General features: G+C 39.2%; 4 protein-coding genes and 2 pseudogenes across 4 annotated transcripts; 2 read left to right on the forward strand and 4 right to left on the reverse strand.

Annotated features, from left to right (window-relative positions):
- Positions 1–974: 974 nt before the first annotated feature.
- On the reverse strand, positions 975–1,385 carry LOC149887878 (histone H3). Its single transcript, XM_090088946.1, has one exon. The coding sequence runs from the start codon at positions 1,383–1,385 to the stop codon at positions 975–977; it is 411 nt and encodes a 136-aa protein (XP_089945072.1).
- A 1,591-nt stretch (positions 1,386–2,976) lies between these two features.
- LOC149887879 (late histone H2B.L4 pseudogene) lies at positions 2,977–3,381 on the reverse strand (annotated as a pseudogene).
- Positions 3,382–3,675: 294 nt separating this feature from the next.
- Positions 3,676–4,065, forward strand: LOC149887880 (histone H2A, orphon). The gene has a single exon (XM_090088948.1). The coding sequence runs from the start codon at positions 3,676–3,678 to the stop codon at positions 4,063–4,065; it is 390 nt and encodes a 129-aa protein (XP_089945074.1).
- A 4,356-nt stretch (positions 4,066–8,421) lies between these two features.
- Positions 8,422–8,832, reverse strand: LOC149887881 (histone H3). Its single transcript, XM_090088949.1, has one exon. The coding sequence runs from the start codon at positions 8,830–8,832 to the stop codon at positions 8,422–8,424; it is 411 nt and encodes a 136-aa protein (XP_089945075.1).
- Positions 8,833–10,423: 1,591 nt separating this feature from the next.
- LOC149887882 (late histone H2B.L4 pseudogene) lies at positions 10,424–10,828 on the reverse strand (annotated as a pseudogene).
- A 294-nt stretch (positions 10,829–11,122) lies between these two features.
- Positions 11,123–11,512, forward strand: LOC149887883 (histone H2A, orphon). Its single transcript, XM_090088950.1, has one exon. The coding sequence runs from the start codon at positions 11,123–11,125 to the stop codon at positions 11,510–11,512; it is 390 nt and encodes a 129-aa protein (XP_089945076.1).
- Positions 11,513–14,045: the final 2,533 nt, after the last annotated feature.

The following is a 14,045-nucleotide window of genomic DNA, read 5'->3' on the forward strand; positions in this document are numbered from 1 at the left end:
CGAGCTGTGGAGGTTTGCCTGTCAACACGAAAACACACTTTGCAGTCTGACGGTGGAGCAAAAAAAAAAAAAAAAAAGTCTCCTCGACAGTCCGCATAAAACTCCGCTTGAAAAATAAAAACATCTAAACATCTAGAAGTTTTATAAAAACGAACGCAACGTTTCTCTGAAACACGACAAAAAAAAAATGACTGAAGCTGCATCTCCGAAAAAGGCCACAAAGAAGTCTGCGCCTAAAAAGCCTGCTGATCATGCTCCCTACAAGGCGATGATTGTCGATGCTATTAATTCGCTTAAAGAACGCAAAGGGTCGTCAAGACAAGCTATCGCCAAGCACGTCAAGGCCAACAACAAGGTGGGTGAAAACGTCGATTCGCAAGTCAAGATTAATTTAAAGCGCATGGTGGTTGCTGGCGAGCTCGTACAAGTGAAAGGAACTGGCGCGTCGGGTTCTTTTAGAATTGCAGCTAAGCCCAAACCGTTAAAGAAGCCTGCTGCAGTCGCCAAGAAGCACAAAAAAGAAGCCAAAGAAGTAAAGAAGCCTGCTGAAAAGAAGAGCACGCCAAAAAAGAAAGCTGCGTCAGTGAAAAAAGTCGCACAAAAAGAGAAAGTGAAAAAAGCTACTCCTAAGAAAAAAGTGACTCCCGCAAAAAAGAGCGCCCAGAAACCGGTTGCTAAAAAGCCCGCAGTAAAGAAAGTGAAAGCGACACCTAAGAAGAAAGCTGCAGCCAAGAAAACCATCGCAAAAGTGGAAAAGAAATAACCTAACCTACCCCGCTTTTTGTCAAACGGCTATTTTCATAGCCACACATCTTTCTAAAAACAAAGTTCCAGGCGTAGAACTTGTTTACTTTGTGTTTGTTTGTTTGTTGTTTTTTTTTTTTGTTTTGTTTTGTTTTAAGGCACTAAGCCGACAACGTTTTTAACAGATTTGTGGCTATGAAAATAGCCGTTTTGTTTAGAAGCACCATTTTTTAAGCTCGCTCTCCTCTGATTCTTCTCGCCAACTGAATGTCTTTTGGCATAATAGTGACACGCTTTGCATGGATGGCGCACAAGTTGGTATCTTCGAAGAGACCCACTAAGTAGGCTTCTGAAGCTTCTTGTAAGGCCATGACGGCGGTGCTTTGGAAACGCAAGTCAGTCTTGAAATCTTGAGCTATTTCGCGAACCAATCGCTGGAAGGGTAGTTTTCTGATTAGGAGCTCTGTCGATTTTTGGTATCTTCGGATCTCTCTCAAAGCTACGGTACCGGGTCGGTATCTGTGGGGTTTCTTTACTCCGCCGGTAGCCGGGGCACTCTTTCTTGCTGCTTTTGTTGCCAGCTGCTTTCTCGGTGCTTTACCGCCGGTAGATTTTCTAGCTGTTTGTTTTGTGCGGGCCATTGTAAGTTACGCTTACACTTATCAGTTTAAGTTGAACTTTTGAAGTTTTTCAATTTAACGCGTTTTGTTGACATTTTTAGACTTTGCCGCGACTTAAAGCTGCATTCTGATTGGTGCTAAGAAAGTGCTCTTTGATTGGTTCAAGTACAAATGCAAAATAAGGCATTAAGGCCACGTAGGCGTGTTTTTTGGCTACGGGAAAAGAGAGCGCGTTTGTCTCGCCTCTACAATTTCTGCTTTTTTAAACACTTCAAAGACAGGTCGACGTAGTGGAATTCCGAAAAGAAACTTTTCTGCTCTGTTTGCGAACGGATAAAAGCGTTAAATGCGAAAACGCGCGTTAAAAACAAGGCAGTTTGTTTTGGTTTTTTTTTTTTTTGTTTTTTTGGTTCAGATGGCTTTTTGACGAAGGACCGTTGCGATTGGTTGTTTGACGAAGATGTTTCCATCTATGTAGGGTAAAAGTCGCGCTTCCAGCGCATAATAAAAACAAAAAGAAACGCAAAAAGACAGTAATTGAACTTCAAACAATTTTAATCATGTCTGGTCGCGGTAAAGGAGGAAAAGGACTTGGAAAAGGAGGCGCAAAGCGTCATCGCAAGATTTTACGTGATAACATCCAAGGAATCACAAAGCCCGCCATACGTCGTCTAGCTCGTCGCGGTGGTGTTAAGCGTATCTCTGGACTTATCTACGAGGAGACTCGAGGCGTTCTAAAAGTCTTTTTGGAAAACGTTATTCGCGACGCTGTAACATACACAGAGCATGCCAAGAGAAAGACAGTCACCGCTATGGACGTTGTCTACGCATTAAAAAGACAAGGTCGCACATTGTACGGCTTTGGTGGTTAAAAGGGGAACACCTCAGCAATCAAAAACGGCTATTTTTATAGCCACACATCTGTTTTAAACGTTAATAGGCAATCTAGAACTTGAACGCTGCACCGCGATAAGCAGAGGGGGTGTGTAAAAACGGTTTAGTTTACCAGTTTCAGTTTGTTTCAATCGAAATGAAAAGCAATTGAATTGATTTCTAAGTAATGTTTTTTAGCGAGGCATAGTTTAACTGAGTGTTTAGAGTAGACGCTTGACACATAAAGTGTTTTGCTCACCATCATCGGGCTAGAAAGGTGATTTTTATCTAAAGCGCTGCTTTAAGTCTGATTTCCTAAAGATGCGCGCAATACATTTGAAAAAAAAAAAAAAAAAGAAAAAAGAAAAAAGGAGCAAAAGTGTGGTAGTAGCAGCAAATAATAACGATGGGTGGGTCATAAGGGCTAAGGTTTTGATCAAAAGCAAAAAGGTGGCGCTCAAGTAGTTGTTGAAAGATTTTCTCACGCGTTTACCTACTGTAATAACTTTTTGTATCCAAAGTGGATGCAAAAGCTATACGTTTAAACATCAAAAAAAGCAAGTCTAGAAAAGCGCTCGCTCTTTAGACGCGGTGTCGCAATTTAAAACGAGCAAACAATGGCTGCCTAGCTATTGCATTTTAAGTACTTTCTCTCTACTACAATTTAAGGCGTTCTAATGCGTACAATGCTTTTACAAGATGTGTGGCTATGAAAATAGCCGTTTAGATAGCGCTCCATCTATTTACTGCTGGTGTACTTAGTAACAGCCTTGGTGCCTTCGCTCACTGCGTGTTTGGCCAACTCACCGGGAAGTAAGAGGCGCACAGCTGTTTGAATTTCACGCGAAGAGATGGTTGATTTCTTGTTTTGGAGGGCTAGTCGTGAAGCTTCTGAAGCGATTCTTTCAAAAATGTCGTTGACGAAAGAATTCATGATGCTCATCGCTTTGGAAGAAACACCAACATCAGGGTGAACTTGCTTCAAGACGTTGTAAATGTAAATGGCGTAGGATTCTCGCCTCTTTCTCTTGCGCTTTTTGTCTCCAGTACCAGCGATCTTGCCGCCTTTCTTACCAGCGCGTTTTTCCCCCTTTTTGGCCACCTTGGGCGCTTGTTTTCCTCCGGCCTTTGGAGCGTCAGACATGTCGACGAGTTTTAGAGAATTGAAATTTGAAATTACAAGCAACCGAATCACTTCCTATATAAAGCGCAGTTGTGGTCTCCAATTCGAGAACATTTCTGTTTCTCGCAAGCTCATTGGTTCTTCAAAGATTAACTAATTTGCGCATTGTTTGACGGAGTTTTTCTATTCGTTAAAAAAAGTGCAGTTCGAGACCAAATGTTTTTGATAAGAAAAAGGAATTTTGTAAGTTGATTTCAAAGCGCGCACAAATATCTCTAGGTTGTCTCTCGTTGTTTCTCAGTGTAAGAAATTAAAATGTCAGGACGTGGAAAAGGAGGAAAAGCTAAAGCCAAGGCAAAGACTCGATCGTTCAGAGCCGGACTTCAGTTTCCAGTCGGTCGTGTTCACCGATTTTTGCGCAAAGGACACTACGCCAATCGCATCGGTTCAGGCGCACCTGTCTATTTAGCTGCTGTTTTGGAGTATCTCTCCGCCGAAATTTTGGAGTTGGCCGGTAACGCTGCTCGTGACAATAAGAAAGCTAGAATCATTCCTCGACACTTACAGTTAGCTGTTCGCAATGACGAAGAGTTGAACAAGTTGTTGTCAGGTGTTACTATAGCCAGTGGCGGTGTGCTGCCAAACATACAAGCCGTTTTGCTTCCCAAGAAGAACGAAAAGGTTCCAAAACCAGCAGCCAAATAAACGGTACTCTGAACACAAGATAAAAAATAAAGGCTATTTTCATAGCCACACATCTGTTAAAAACATGACGGCATGAGCTTAAACACACTAAGGAGAATATAAAGAAGTGTGTGTGTGTGTGTGTGTGTGTGTGTGTGTGTGTAAGGAAGGGAGGGGAGGGGGGTTCAAAATCTCTTTTTAAAGCTGTTAGGGGATAAAAAGAGCACACGCATCCCGTTACAAAAAAATACATGGTGGGGTTTACACGCCATCTTTGAAACGTTTTAAGTTATAACCTGAGGGAGAAAAAACAGTTCGGTTACCTCACAGGTCACGTGCATGTTCAAGATTCCAAGTTTTGAAAGGATCCAACGTAACTTGAATAAAAAGTGAACACGCACGTGCCCAGATTGGCGACCATCTATAGGCTGTAGGAAAATAACAAAGAAGATTTAAGCGCCTCCGTAAGAATTTAGCTCCCTTAGGATTTCAGCAAAAAAGTATATTTAGCGGAGAAAAAAACAAAGAGCGAGGTTAAGCAGCAGTGACGGCATTAGCATCAGCAGCAGCAACAAAAACAAAACAAAACAAAAAAAAACAAACAAAAAAGCGGCAGCACGAAAAAAAAAAAAAAAAAAAAAAATTTCCGTTTTTTACACTTGCGTGTTTGTCTGTGTGTAATCCTTAATTGCATGGTTTTTTGTTGTTGGTTTTACCTTGTCATTTTTCTTCTGCGCACGTTCTCTTGGTCAGTAGTTTTTTGAAATGCGAAAAAAAACGTCAACGAAAAGAAGTGAACGGGTCATTGCACGTCATGTCTAACAAACAAGAGGGGTAAAGACAAAGACGTCCGCTGTCGAAAACTCATACATACTCCAAGCTGACACACTCTTGAGACACTTCGAAATAAAGCAAATGATCAAAGTCATAACACTTGACAAAGTCGAAACAAAAATCACAGCATGCGCAGACAACCCTTTATTTTACATTAAAGGAAAAAAACGTAAAGCTAGAACTAAACATTCCTTCAATTAAAACACGTCAAACTTGCGACGGGCACAAAACTCAACATATAACAAAGTTACGACGCTCTAGTTCTTTTACATTTTGTTTTCTAAATGACCCGTCCCTAAAACCCCGGAAAGAATAAAACGCGACAGTCGAGTTGTTGGCCAATACCTTTTTTCACAGTAACTATCAGGTGTTTCTCGCAACGTCGGATGGGTTGCTGAAACCTTAAAAAAGAACTTTAAAAAGCTTGTGGGGTAGCGTTAGTTCTCATGCTATTTTAACAAAGTACTAAAACTTTAGTTAAAGTAATAAGATTTTACAAAGTAGCTACATTTTAATTATTGTCCTCATTTATCGTCATCTATCGTCATTTTTCACGTATCTGCCTAACTTAGTACCTAACAAACTAACTAAGATACAAACTAACTAACTGAATGACTAACTAACTGACTGACTAACCAACTAACTGACTGACTGACTAACTAACTAACTGACTGACTAACTAACTAACTAACTAACTAACTGATTGACTAACTAACTAACTAACTAACCAACTAACTAACTAACTAACTAACTAACTAACTAACTAACTAACTAACTAACTAACTAACTAACTAACTAACTAACTAACTAACTAACCAACTAACTCACTGAGAGACTAACTAACTAACTAACTAACTAACTAACTAACTAACTAACTAACTAACTAACTAACTAACCAACTAACTCACTGAGAGACTAACTAACTAACTAACTAACTAACTAACTAACTAACTAACTAACTAACTAACTAACTAACTAACCAACTAACTCACTGAGAGACTAACTAACTAACTAACTAACTAACTAACTAACTAACTAACTAACTGACTAACTAACTAACTAACTAACTAACTAACTAACTAACTAACTAACTAACTAACTAACTAACTAACTAACTAACTAACTAACTAACTAACTAACTAACTAACTAACTAACTAACTAACTAACTAACTAACTAACTAACTAACCAACTAACTCACTGAGAGACTAACTAACTAACTAACTAACTAACTAACTAACTAACTAACTAACTAACTAACTAACTAACTAACTAACTAACTAACTAACTAACTAACTAACTAACTAACTAACTAACTAACTAACTAACTAACTAACTAACTAAGTAGCTGACTTTGTATTTGTTTTTCAATTATGAACGAGTTCCTTGCAAGATAGATATTTCTGTTGCATTTGTTAGCCTTTATTTTTAGCAAAAATAAAATTCCAACTGGTGCTTTTCTAATGTCAAGGACCTCGCTAAGGCTAAAGCAGCTAAGCCTAATGGTTATGATGTTATAAAGCGGAGAAAAATGAACTTTTCTGAAAATGAAAAAACGAGAGATGGAATTGATCTGCAATAACTTCGGTTGTGAACACCTTATAACTGATGCCTCGCGCGATTTTAATAACTTTGCATCATGCAAAAGCCGCCAAATTCACTTTTCACGAGTGTTAAAGTGTCATTTTTGAAATGCCAGTTATGAGCGCATGAAATCAAAAGCGAAATTTGCACTTTGAAAAGCAAACGGAAATGTAGAGCATCTTTTAAAATCGCCATATTCTAATTCAGTTTTGCCTTTATGAACTTGAACAAAAGTTGCATGCCTTCCCAAGACTGCACAATTGTAAAGAAAACACCAAGCTTCGCTCGAACGATGACTATGAAGACGAAGAACCGAATGGACCCCGTATTGTGCATTCGTCACTCATTCTCTTATCTCCTCAAACGTTTTTTTACCGTTACCTTCCATAATGAATTTTATTTTTTATTTATTTTTTTTTTTTACGATGTCCAGAACTTTCAGGTTGCTAAGTTTTTCCTTTTTTTCTAGTGTCCGCGACTTTATATATGTTGACTGCGTTATCGCAGTTTTAGCCTTCGATCGTTTTTGTTAACGAACACGAATAAGCACAACATAGTGTTCCTTTTTCATGGAATGTTCTTTGTTGTGTCTCTGTGTTTAGAAAAAGAATTGGTCTGAACTAAAAATCGTCGTTAGTACGCGTTGCTAACGCATTAAATATTCCAGCAATCGCGCGTGTTTGTGCCCTTCGCCTCTATTGAGTTTGTATGGTACCAAATGCTTAGAAGAGATTGGCATAAGCTTTTTTGGGAAGCCATATGGTTCAGTTTCTTGATGAAATTAAGCTGCTTTGTCCAGAGTAAGTAGCGCTGATGTTATTTGGCCATGCGCGCACTCGATTGCTTTTAAAGACTATTTTTTCGATGTTTTGATGCGATACCTTTCGCTTCTAACATGCTGTGGCACCGAAACGCCGCAATTTACAAAGCGTCACTATTCTTTAGAAGATTTCAAAACTAATGAAGCTTTAAGAGAGCGAGAGACGCGAGCTGTGGAGGTTTGCCTGTCAACACGAAAACACACTTTGCAGTCTGACGGTGGAGCAAAAAAAAAAAAAAAAAAGTCTCCTCGACAGTCCGCATAAAACTCCGCTTGAAAAATAAAAACATCTAAACATCTAGAAGTTTTATAAAAACGAACGCAACGTTTCTCTGAAACACGACAAAAAAAAAATGACTGAAGCTGCATCTCCGAAAAAGGCCACAAAGAAGTCTGCGCCTAAAAAGCCTGCTGATCATGCTCCCTACAAGGCGATGATTGTCGATGCTATTAATTCGCTTAAAGAACGCAAAGGGTCGTCAAGACAAGCTATCGCCAAGCACGTCAAGGCCAACAACAAGGTGGGTGAAAACGTCGATTCGCAAGTCAAGATTAATTTAAAGCGCATGGTGGTTGCTGGCGAGCTCGTACAAGTGAAAGGAACTGGCGCGTCGGGTTCTTTTAGAATTGCAGCTAAGCCCAAACCGTTAAAGAAGCCTGCTGCAGTCGCCAAGAAGCACAAAAAAGAAGCCAAAGAAGTAAAGAAGCCTGCTGAAAAGAAGAGCACGCCAAAAAAGAAAGCTGCGTCAGTGAAAAAAGTCGCACAAAAAGAGAAAGTGAAAAAAGCTACTCCTAAGAAAAAAGTGACTCCCGCAAAAAAGAGCGCCCAGAAACCGGTTGCTAAAAAGCCCGCAGTAAAGAAAGTGAAAGCGACACCTAAGAAGAAAGCTGCAGCCAAGAAAACCATCGCAAAAGTGGAAAAGAAATAACCTAACCTACCCCGCTTTTTGTCAAACGGCTATTTTCATAGCCACACATCTTTCTAAAAACAAAGTTCCAGGCGTAGAACTTGTTTACTTTGTGTTTGTTTGTTTGTTGTTTTTTTTTTTTGTTTTGTTTTGTTTTAAGGCACTAAGCCGACAACGTTTTTAACAGATTTGTGGCTATGAAAATAGCCGTTTTGTTTAGAAGCACCATTTTTTAAGCTCGCTCTCCTCTGATTCTTCTCGCCAACTGAATGTCTTTTGGCATAATAGTGACACGCTTTGCATGGATGGCGCACAAGTTGGTATCTTCGAAGAGACCCACTAAGTAGGCTTCTGAAGCTTCTTGTAAGGCCATGACGGCGGTGCTTTGGAAACGCAAGTCAGTCTTGAAATCTTGAGCTATTTCGCGAACCAATCGCTGGAAGGGTAGTTTTCTGATTAGGAGCTCTGTCGATTTTTGGTATCTTCGGATCTCTCTCAAAGCTACGGTACCGGGTCGGTATCTGTGGGGTTTCTTTACTCCGCCGGTAGCCGGGGCACTCTTTCTTGCTGCTTTTGTTGCCAGCTGCTTTCTCGGTGCTTTACCGCCGGTAGATTTTCTAGCTGTTTGTTTTGTGCGGGCCATTGTAAGTTACGCTTACACTTATCAGTTTAAGTTGAACTTTTGAAGTTTTTCAATTTAACGCGTTTTGTTGACATTTTTAGACTTTGCCGCGACTTAAAGCTGCATTCTGATTGGTGCTAAGAAAGTGCTCTTTGATTGGTTCAAGTACAAATGCAAAATAAGGCATTAAGGCCACGTAGGCGTGTTTTTTGGCTACGGGAAAAGAGAGCGCGTTTGTCTCGCCTCTACAATTTCTGCTTTTTTAAACACTTCAAAGACAGGTCGACGTAGTGGAATTCCGAAAAGAAACTTTTCTGCTCTGTTTGCGAACGGATAAAAGCGTTAAATGCGAAAACGCGCGTTAAAAACAAGGCAGTTTGTTTTGGTTTTTTTTTTTTTTGTTTTTTTGGTTCAGATGGCTTTTTGACGAAGGACCGTTGCGATTGGTTGTTTGACGAAGATGTTTCCATCTATGTAGGGTAAAAGTCGCGCTTCCAGCGCATAATAAAAACAAAAAGAAACGCAAAAAGACAGTAATTGAACTTCAAACAATTTTAATCATGTCTGGTCGCGGTAAAGGAGGAAAAGGACTTGGAAAAGGAGGCGCAAAGCGTCATCGCAAGATTTTACGTGATAACATCCAAGGAATCACAAAGCCCGCCATACGTCGTCTAGCTCGTCGCGGTGGTGTTAAGCGTATCTCTGGACTTATCTACGAGGAGACTCGAGGCGTTCTAAAAGTCTTTTTGGAAAACGTTATTCGCGACGCTGTAACATACACAGAGCATGCCAAGAGAAAGACAGTCACCGCTATGGACGTTGTCTACGCATTAAAAAGACAAGGTCGCACATTGTACGGCTTTGGTGGTTAAAAGGGGAACACCTCAGCAATCAAAAACGGCTATTTTTATAGCCACACATCTGTTTTAAACGTTAATAGGCAATCTAGAACTTGAACGCTGCACCGCGATAAGCAGAGGGGGTGTGTAAAAACGGTTTAGTTTACCAGTTTCAGTTTGTTTCAATCGAAATGAAAAGCAATTGAATTGATTTCTAAGTAATGTTTTTTAGCGAGGCATAGTTTAACTGAGTGTTTAGAGTAGACGCTTGACACATAAAGTGTTTTGCTCACCATCATCGGGCTAGAAAGGTGATTTTTATCTAAAGCGCTGCTTTAAGTCTGATTTCCTAAAGATGCGCGCAATACATTTGAAAAAAAAAAAAAAAAAGAAAAAAGAAAAAAGGAGCAAAAGTGTGGTAGTAGCAGCAAATAATAACGATGGGTGGGTCATAAGGGCTAAGGTTTTGATCAAAAGCAAAAAGGTGGCGCTCAAGTAGTTGTTGAAAGATTTTCTCACGCGTTTACCTACTGTAATAACTTTTTGTATCCAAAGTGGATGCAAAAGCTATACGTTTAAACATCAAAAAAAGCAAGTCTAGAAAAGCGCTCGCTCTTTAGACGCGGTGTCGCAATTTAAAACGAGCAAACAATGGCTGCCTAGCTATTGCATTTTAAGTACTTTCTCTCTACTACAATTTAAGGCGTTCTAATGCGTACAATGCTTTTACAAGATGTGTGGCTATGAAAATAGCCGTTTAGATAGCGCTCCATCTATTTACTGCTGGTGTACTTAGTAACAGCCTTGGTGCCTTCGCTCACTGCGTGTTTGGCCAACTCACCGGGAAGTAAGAGGCGCACAGCTGTTTGAATTTCACGCGAAGAGATGGTTGATTTCTTGTTTTGGAGGGCTAGTCGTGAAGCTTCTGAAGCGATTCTTTCAAAAATGTCGTTGACGAAAGAATTCATGATGCTCATCGCTTTGGAAGAAACACCAACATCAGGGTGAACTTGCTTCAAGACGTTGTAAATGTAAATGGCGTAGGATTCTCGCCTCTTTCTCTTGCGCTTTTTGTCTCCAGTACCAGCGATCTTGCCGCCTTTCTTACCAGCGCGTTTTTCCCCCTTTTTGGCCACCTTGGGCGCTTGTTTTCCTCCGGCCTTTGGAGCGTCAGACATGTCGACGAGTTTTAGAGAATTGAAATTTGAAATTACAAGCAACCGAATCACTTCCTATATAAAGCGCAGTTGTGGTCTCCAATTCGAGAACATTTCTGTTTCTCGCAAGCTCATTGGTTCTTCAAAGATTAACTAATTTGCGCATTGTTTGACGGAGTTTTTCTATTCGTTAAAAAAAGTGCAGTTCGAGACCAAATGTTTTTGATAAGAAAAAGGAATTTTGTAAGTTGATTTCAAAGCGCGCACAAATATCTCTAGGTTGTCTCTCGTTGTTTCTCAGTGTAAGAAATTAAAATGTCAGGACGTGGAAAAGGAGGAAAAGCTAAAGCCAAGGCAAAGACTCGATCGTTCAGAGCCGGACTTCAGTTTCCAGTCGGTCGTGTTCACCGATTTTTGCGCAAAGGACACTACGCCAATCGCATCGGTTCAGGCGCACCTGTCTATTTAGCTGCTGTTTTGGAGTATCTCTCCGCCGAAATTTTGGAGTTGGCCGGTAACGCTGCTCGTGACAATAAGAAAGCTAGAATCATTCCTCGACACTTACAGTTAGCTGTTCGCAATGACGAAGAGTTGAACAAGTTGTTGTCAGGTGTTACTATAGCCAGTGGCGGTGTGCTGCCAAACATACAAGCCGTTTTGCTTCCCAAGAAGAACGAAAAGGTTCCAAAACCAGCAGCCAAATAAACGGTACTCTGAACACAAGATAAAAAATAAAGGCTATTTTCATAGCCACACATCTGTTAAAAACATGACGGCATGAGCTTAAACACACTAAGGAGAATATAAAGAAGTGTGTGTGTGTGTGTGTGTGTGTGTGTGTGTAAGGAAGGGAGGGGAGGGGGGTTCAAAATCTCTTTTTAAAGCTGTTAGGGGATAAAAAGAGCACACGCATCCCGTTACAAAAAAATACATGGTGGGGTTTACACGCCATCTTTGAAACGTTTTAAGTTATAACCTGAGGGAGAAAAAACAGTTCGGTTACCTCACAGGTCACGTGCATGTTCAAGATTCCAAGTTTTGAAAGGATCCAACGTAACTTGAATAAAAAGTGAACACGCACGTGCCCAGATTGGCGACCATCTATAGGCTGTAGGAAAATAACAAAGAAGATTTAAGCGCCTCCGTAAGAATTTAGCTCCCTTAGGATTTCAGCAAAAAAGTATATTTAGCGGAGAAAAAAACAAAGAGCGAGGTTAAGCAGCAGTGACGGCATTAGCATCAGCAGCAGCAACAAAAACAAAACAAAACAAAAAAAAACAAACAAAAAAGCGGCAGCACGAAAAAAAAAAAAAAAAAAAAAAATTTCCGTTTTTTACACTTGCGTGTTTGTCTGTGTGTAATCCTTAATTGCATGGTTTTTTGTTGTTGGTTTTACCTTGTCATTTTTCTTCTGCGCACGTTCTCTTGGTCAGTAGTTTTTTGAAATGCGAAAAAAAACGTCAACGAAAAGAAGTGAACGGGTCATTGCACGTCATGTCTAACAAACAAGAGGGGTAAAGACAAAGACGTCCGCTGTCGAAAACTCATACATACTCCAAGCTGACACACTCTTGAGACACTTCGAAATAAAGCAAATGATCAAAGTCATAACACTTGACAAAGTCGAAACAAAAATCACAGCATGCGCAGACAACCCTTTATTTTACATTAAAGGAAAAAAACGTAAAGCTAGAACTAAACATTCCTTCAATTAAAACACGTCAAACTTGCGACGGGCACAAAACTCAACATATAACAAAGTTACGACGCTCTAGTTCTTTTACATTTTGTTTTCTAAATGACCCGTCCCTAAAACCCCGGAAAGAATAAAACGCGACAGTCGAGTTGTTGGCCAATACCTTTTTTCACAGTAACTATCAGGTGTTTCTCGCAACGTCGGATGGGTTGCTGAAACCTTAAAAAAGAACTTTAAAAAGCTTGTGGGGTAGCGTTAGTTCTCATGCTATTTTAACAAAGTACTAAAACTTTAGTTAAAGTAATAAGATTTTACAAAGTAGCTACATTTTAATTATTGTCCTCATTTATCGTCATCTATCGTCATTTTTCACGTATCTGCCTAACTTAGTACCTAACAAACTAACTAAGATACAAACTAACTAACTGAATGACTAACTAACTGACTGACTAACCAACTAACTGACTGACTGACTAACTAACTAACTGACTGACTAACTAACTAACTAACTAACTAACTGATTGACTAACTAACTAACTAACTAACCAACTAACTAACTAACTAACTAACTAACTAACTAACTAACTAACTAACTAACTAACTAACTAACTAACTAACTAACTAACTAACTAACCAACTAACTCACTGAGAGACTAACTAACTAACTAACTAACTAACTAACTAACTAACTAACTAACTAACTAACTAACTAACCAACTAACTCACTGAGAGACTAACTAACTAACTAACTAACTAACTAACTAACTAACTAACTAACTAACTAACTAACTAACTAACCAACTAACTCACTGAGAGACTAACTAACTAACTAACTAACTAACTAACTAACTAACTAACTAACTGACTAACTAACTAACTAACTAACTAACTAACTAACTAACTAACTAACTAACTAACTAACTAACTAACTAACTAACTAACTAACTAACTAACTAACTAACTAACTAACTAACTAACTAACTAACTAACTAACTAACTAACTAACTAACCAACTAACTCACTGAGAGACTAACTAACTAACTAACTAACTAACTAACTAACTAACTAACTAACTAACTAACTAACTAACTAACTAACTAACTAACTAACTAACTAACTAACTAACTAACTAACTAACTAACTAACTAACTAACTAACTAACTAAGTAGCTGACTTTGTATTTGTTTTTCAATTATGAACGAGTTCCTTGCAAGATAGATATTTCTGTTGCATTTGTTAGCCTTTATTTTTAGCAAAAATAAAATTCCAACTGGTGCTTTTCTAATGTCAAGGACCTCGCTAAGGCTAAAGCAGCTAAGCCTAATGGTTATGATGTTATAAAGCGGAGAAAAATGAACTTTTCTGAAAATGAAAAAACGAGAGATGGAATTGATCTGCAATAACTTCGGTTGTGAACACCTTATAACTGATGCCTCGCGCGATTTTAATAACTTTGCATCATGCAAAAGCCGCCAAATTCACTTTTCACGAGTGTTAAAGTGTCATTTTTGAAATGCCAGTTATGAGCGCATGAAATCAAAA

This window comes from Hydra viridissima, unplaced genomic scaffold (genome assembly GCF_058129835.1).
Source record: "Hydra viridissima isolate aposymbiotic clone 2 unplaced genomic scaffold, HvirCarnegie_v1 scaffold_5, whole genome shotgun sequence".
NCBI lineage: Eukaryota > Metazoa > Cnidaria > Hydrozoa > Anthoathecata > Hydridae > Hydra > Hydra viridissima.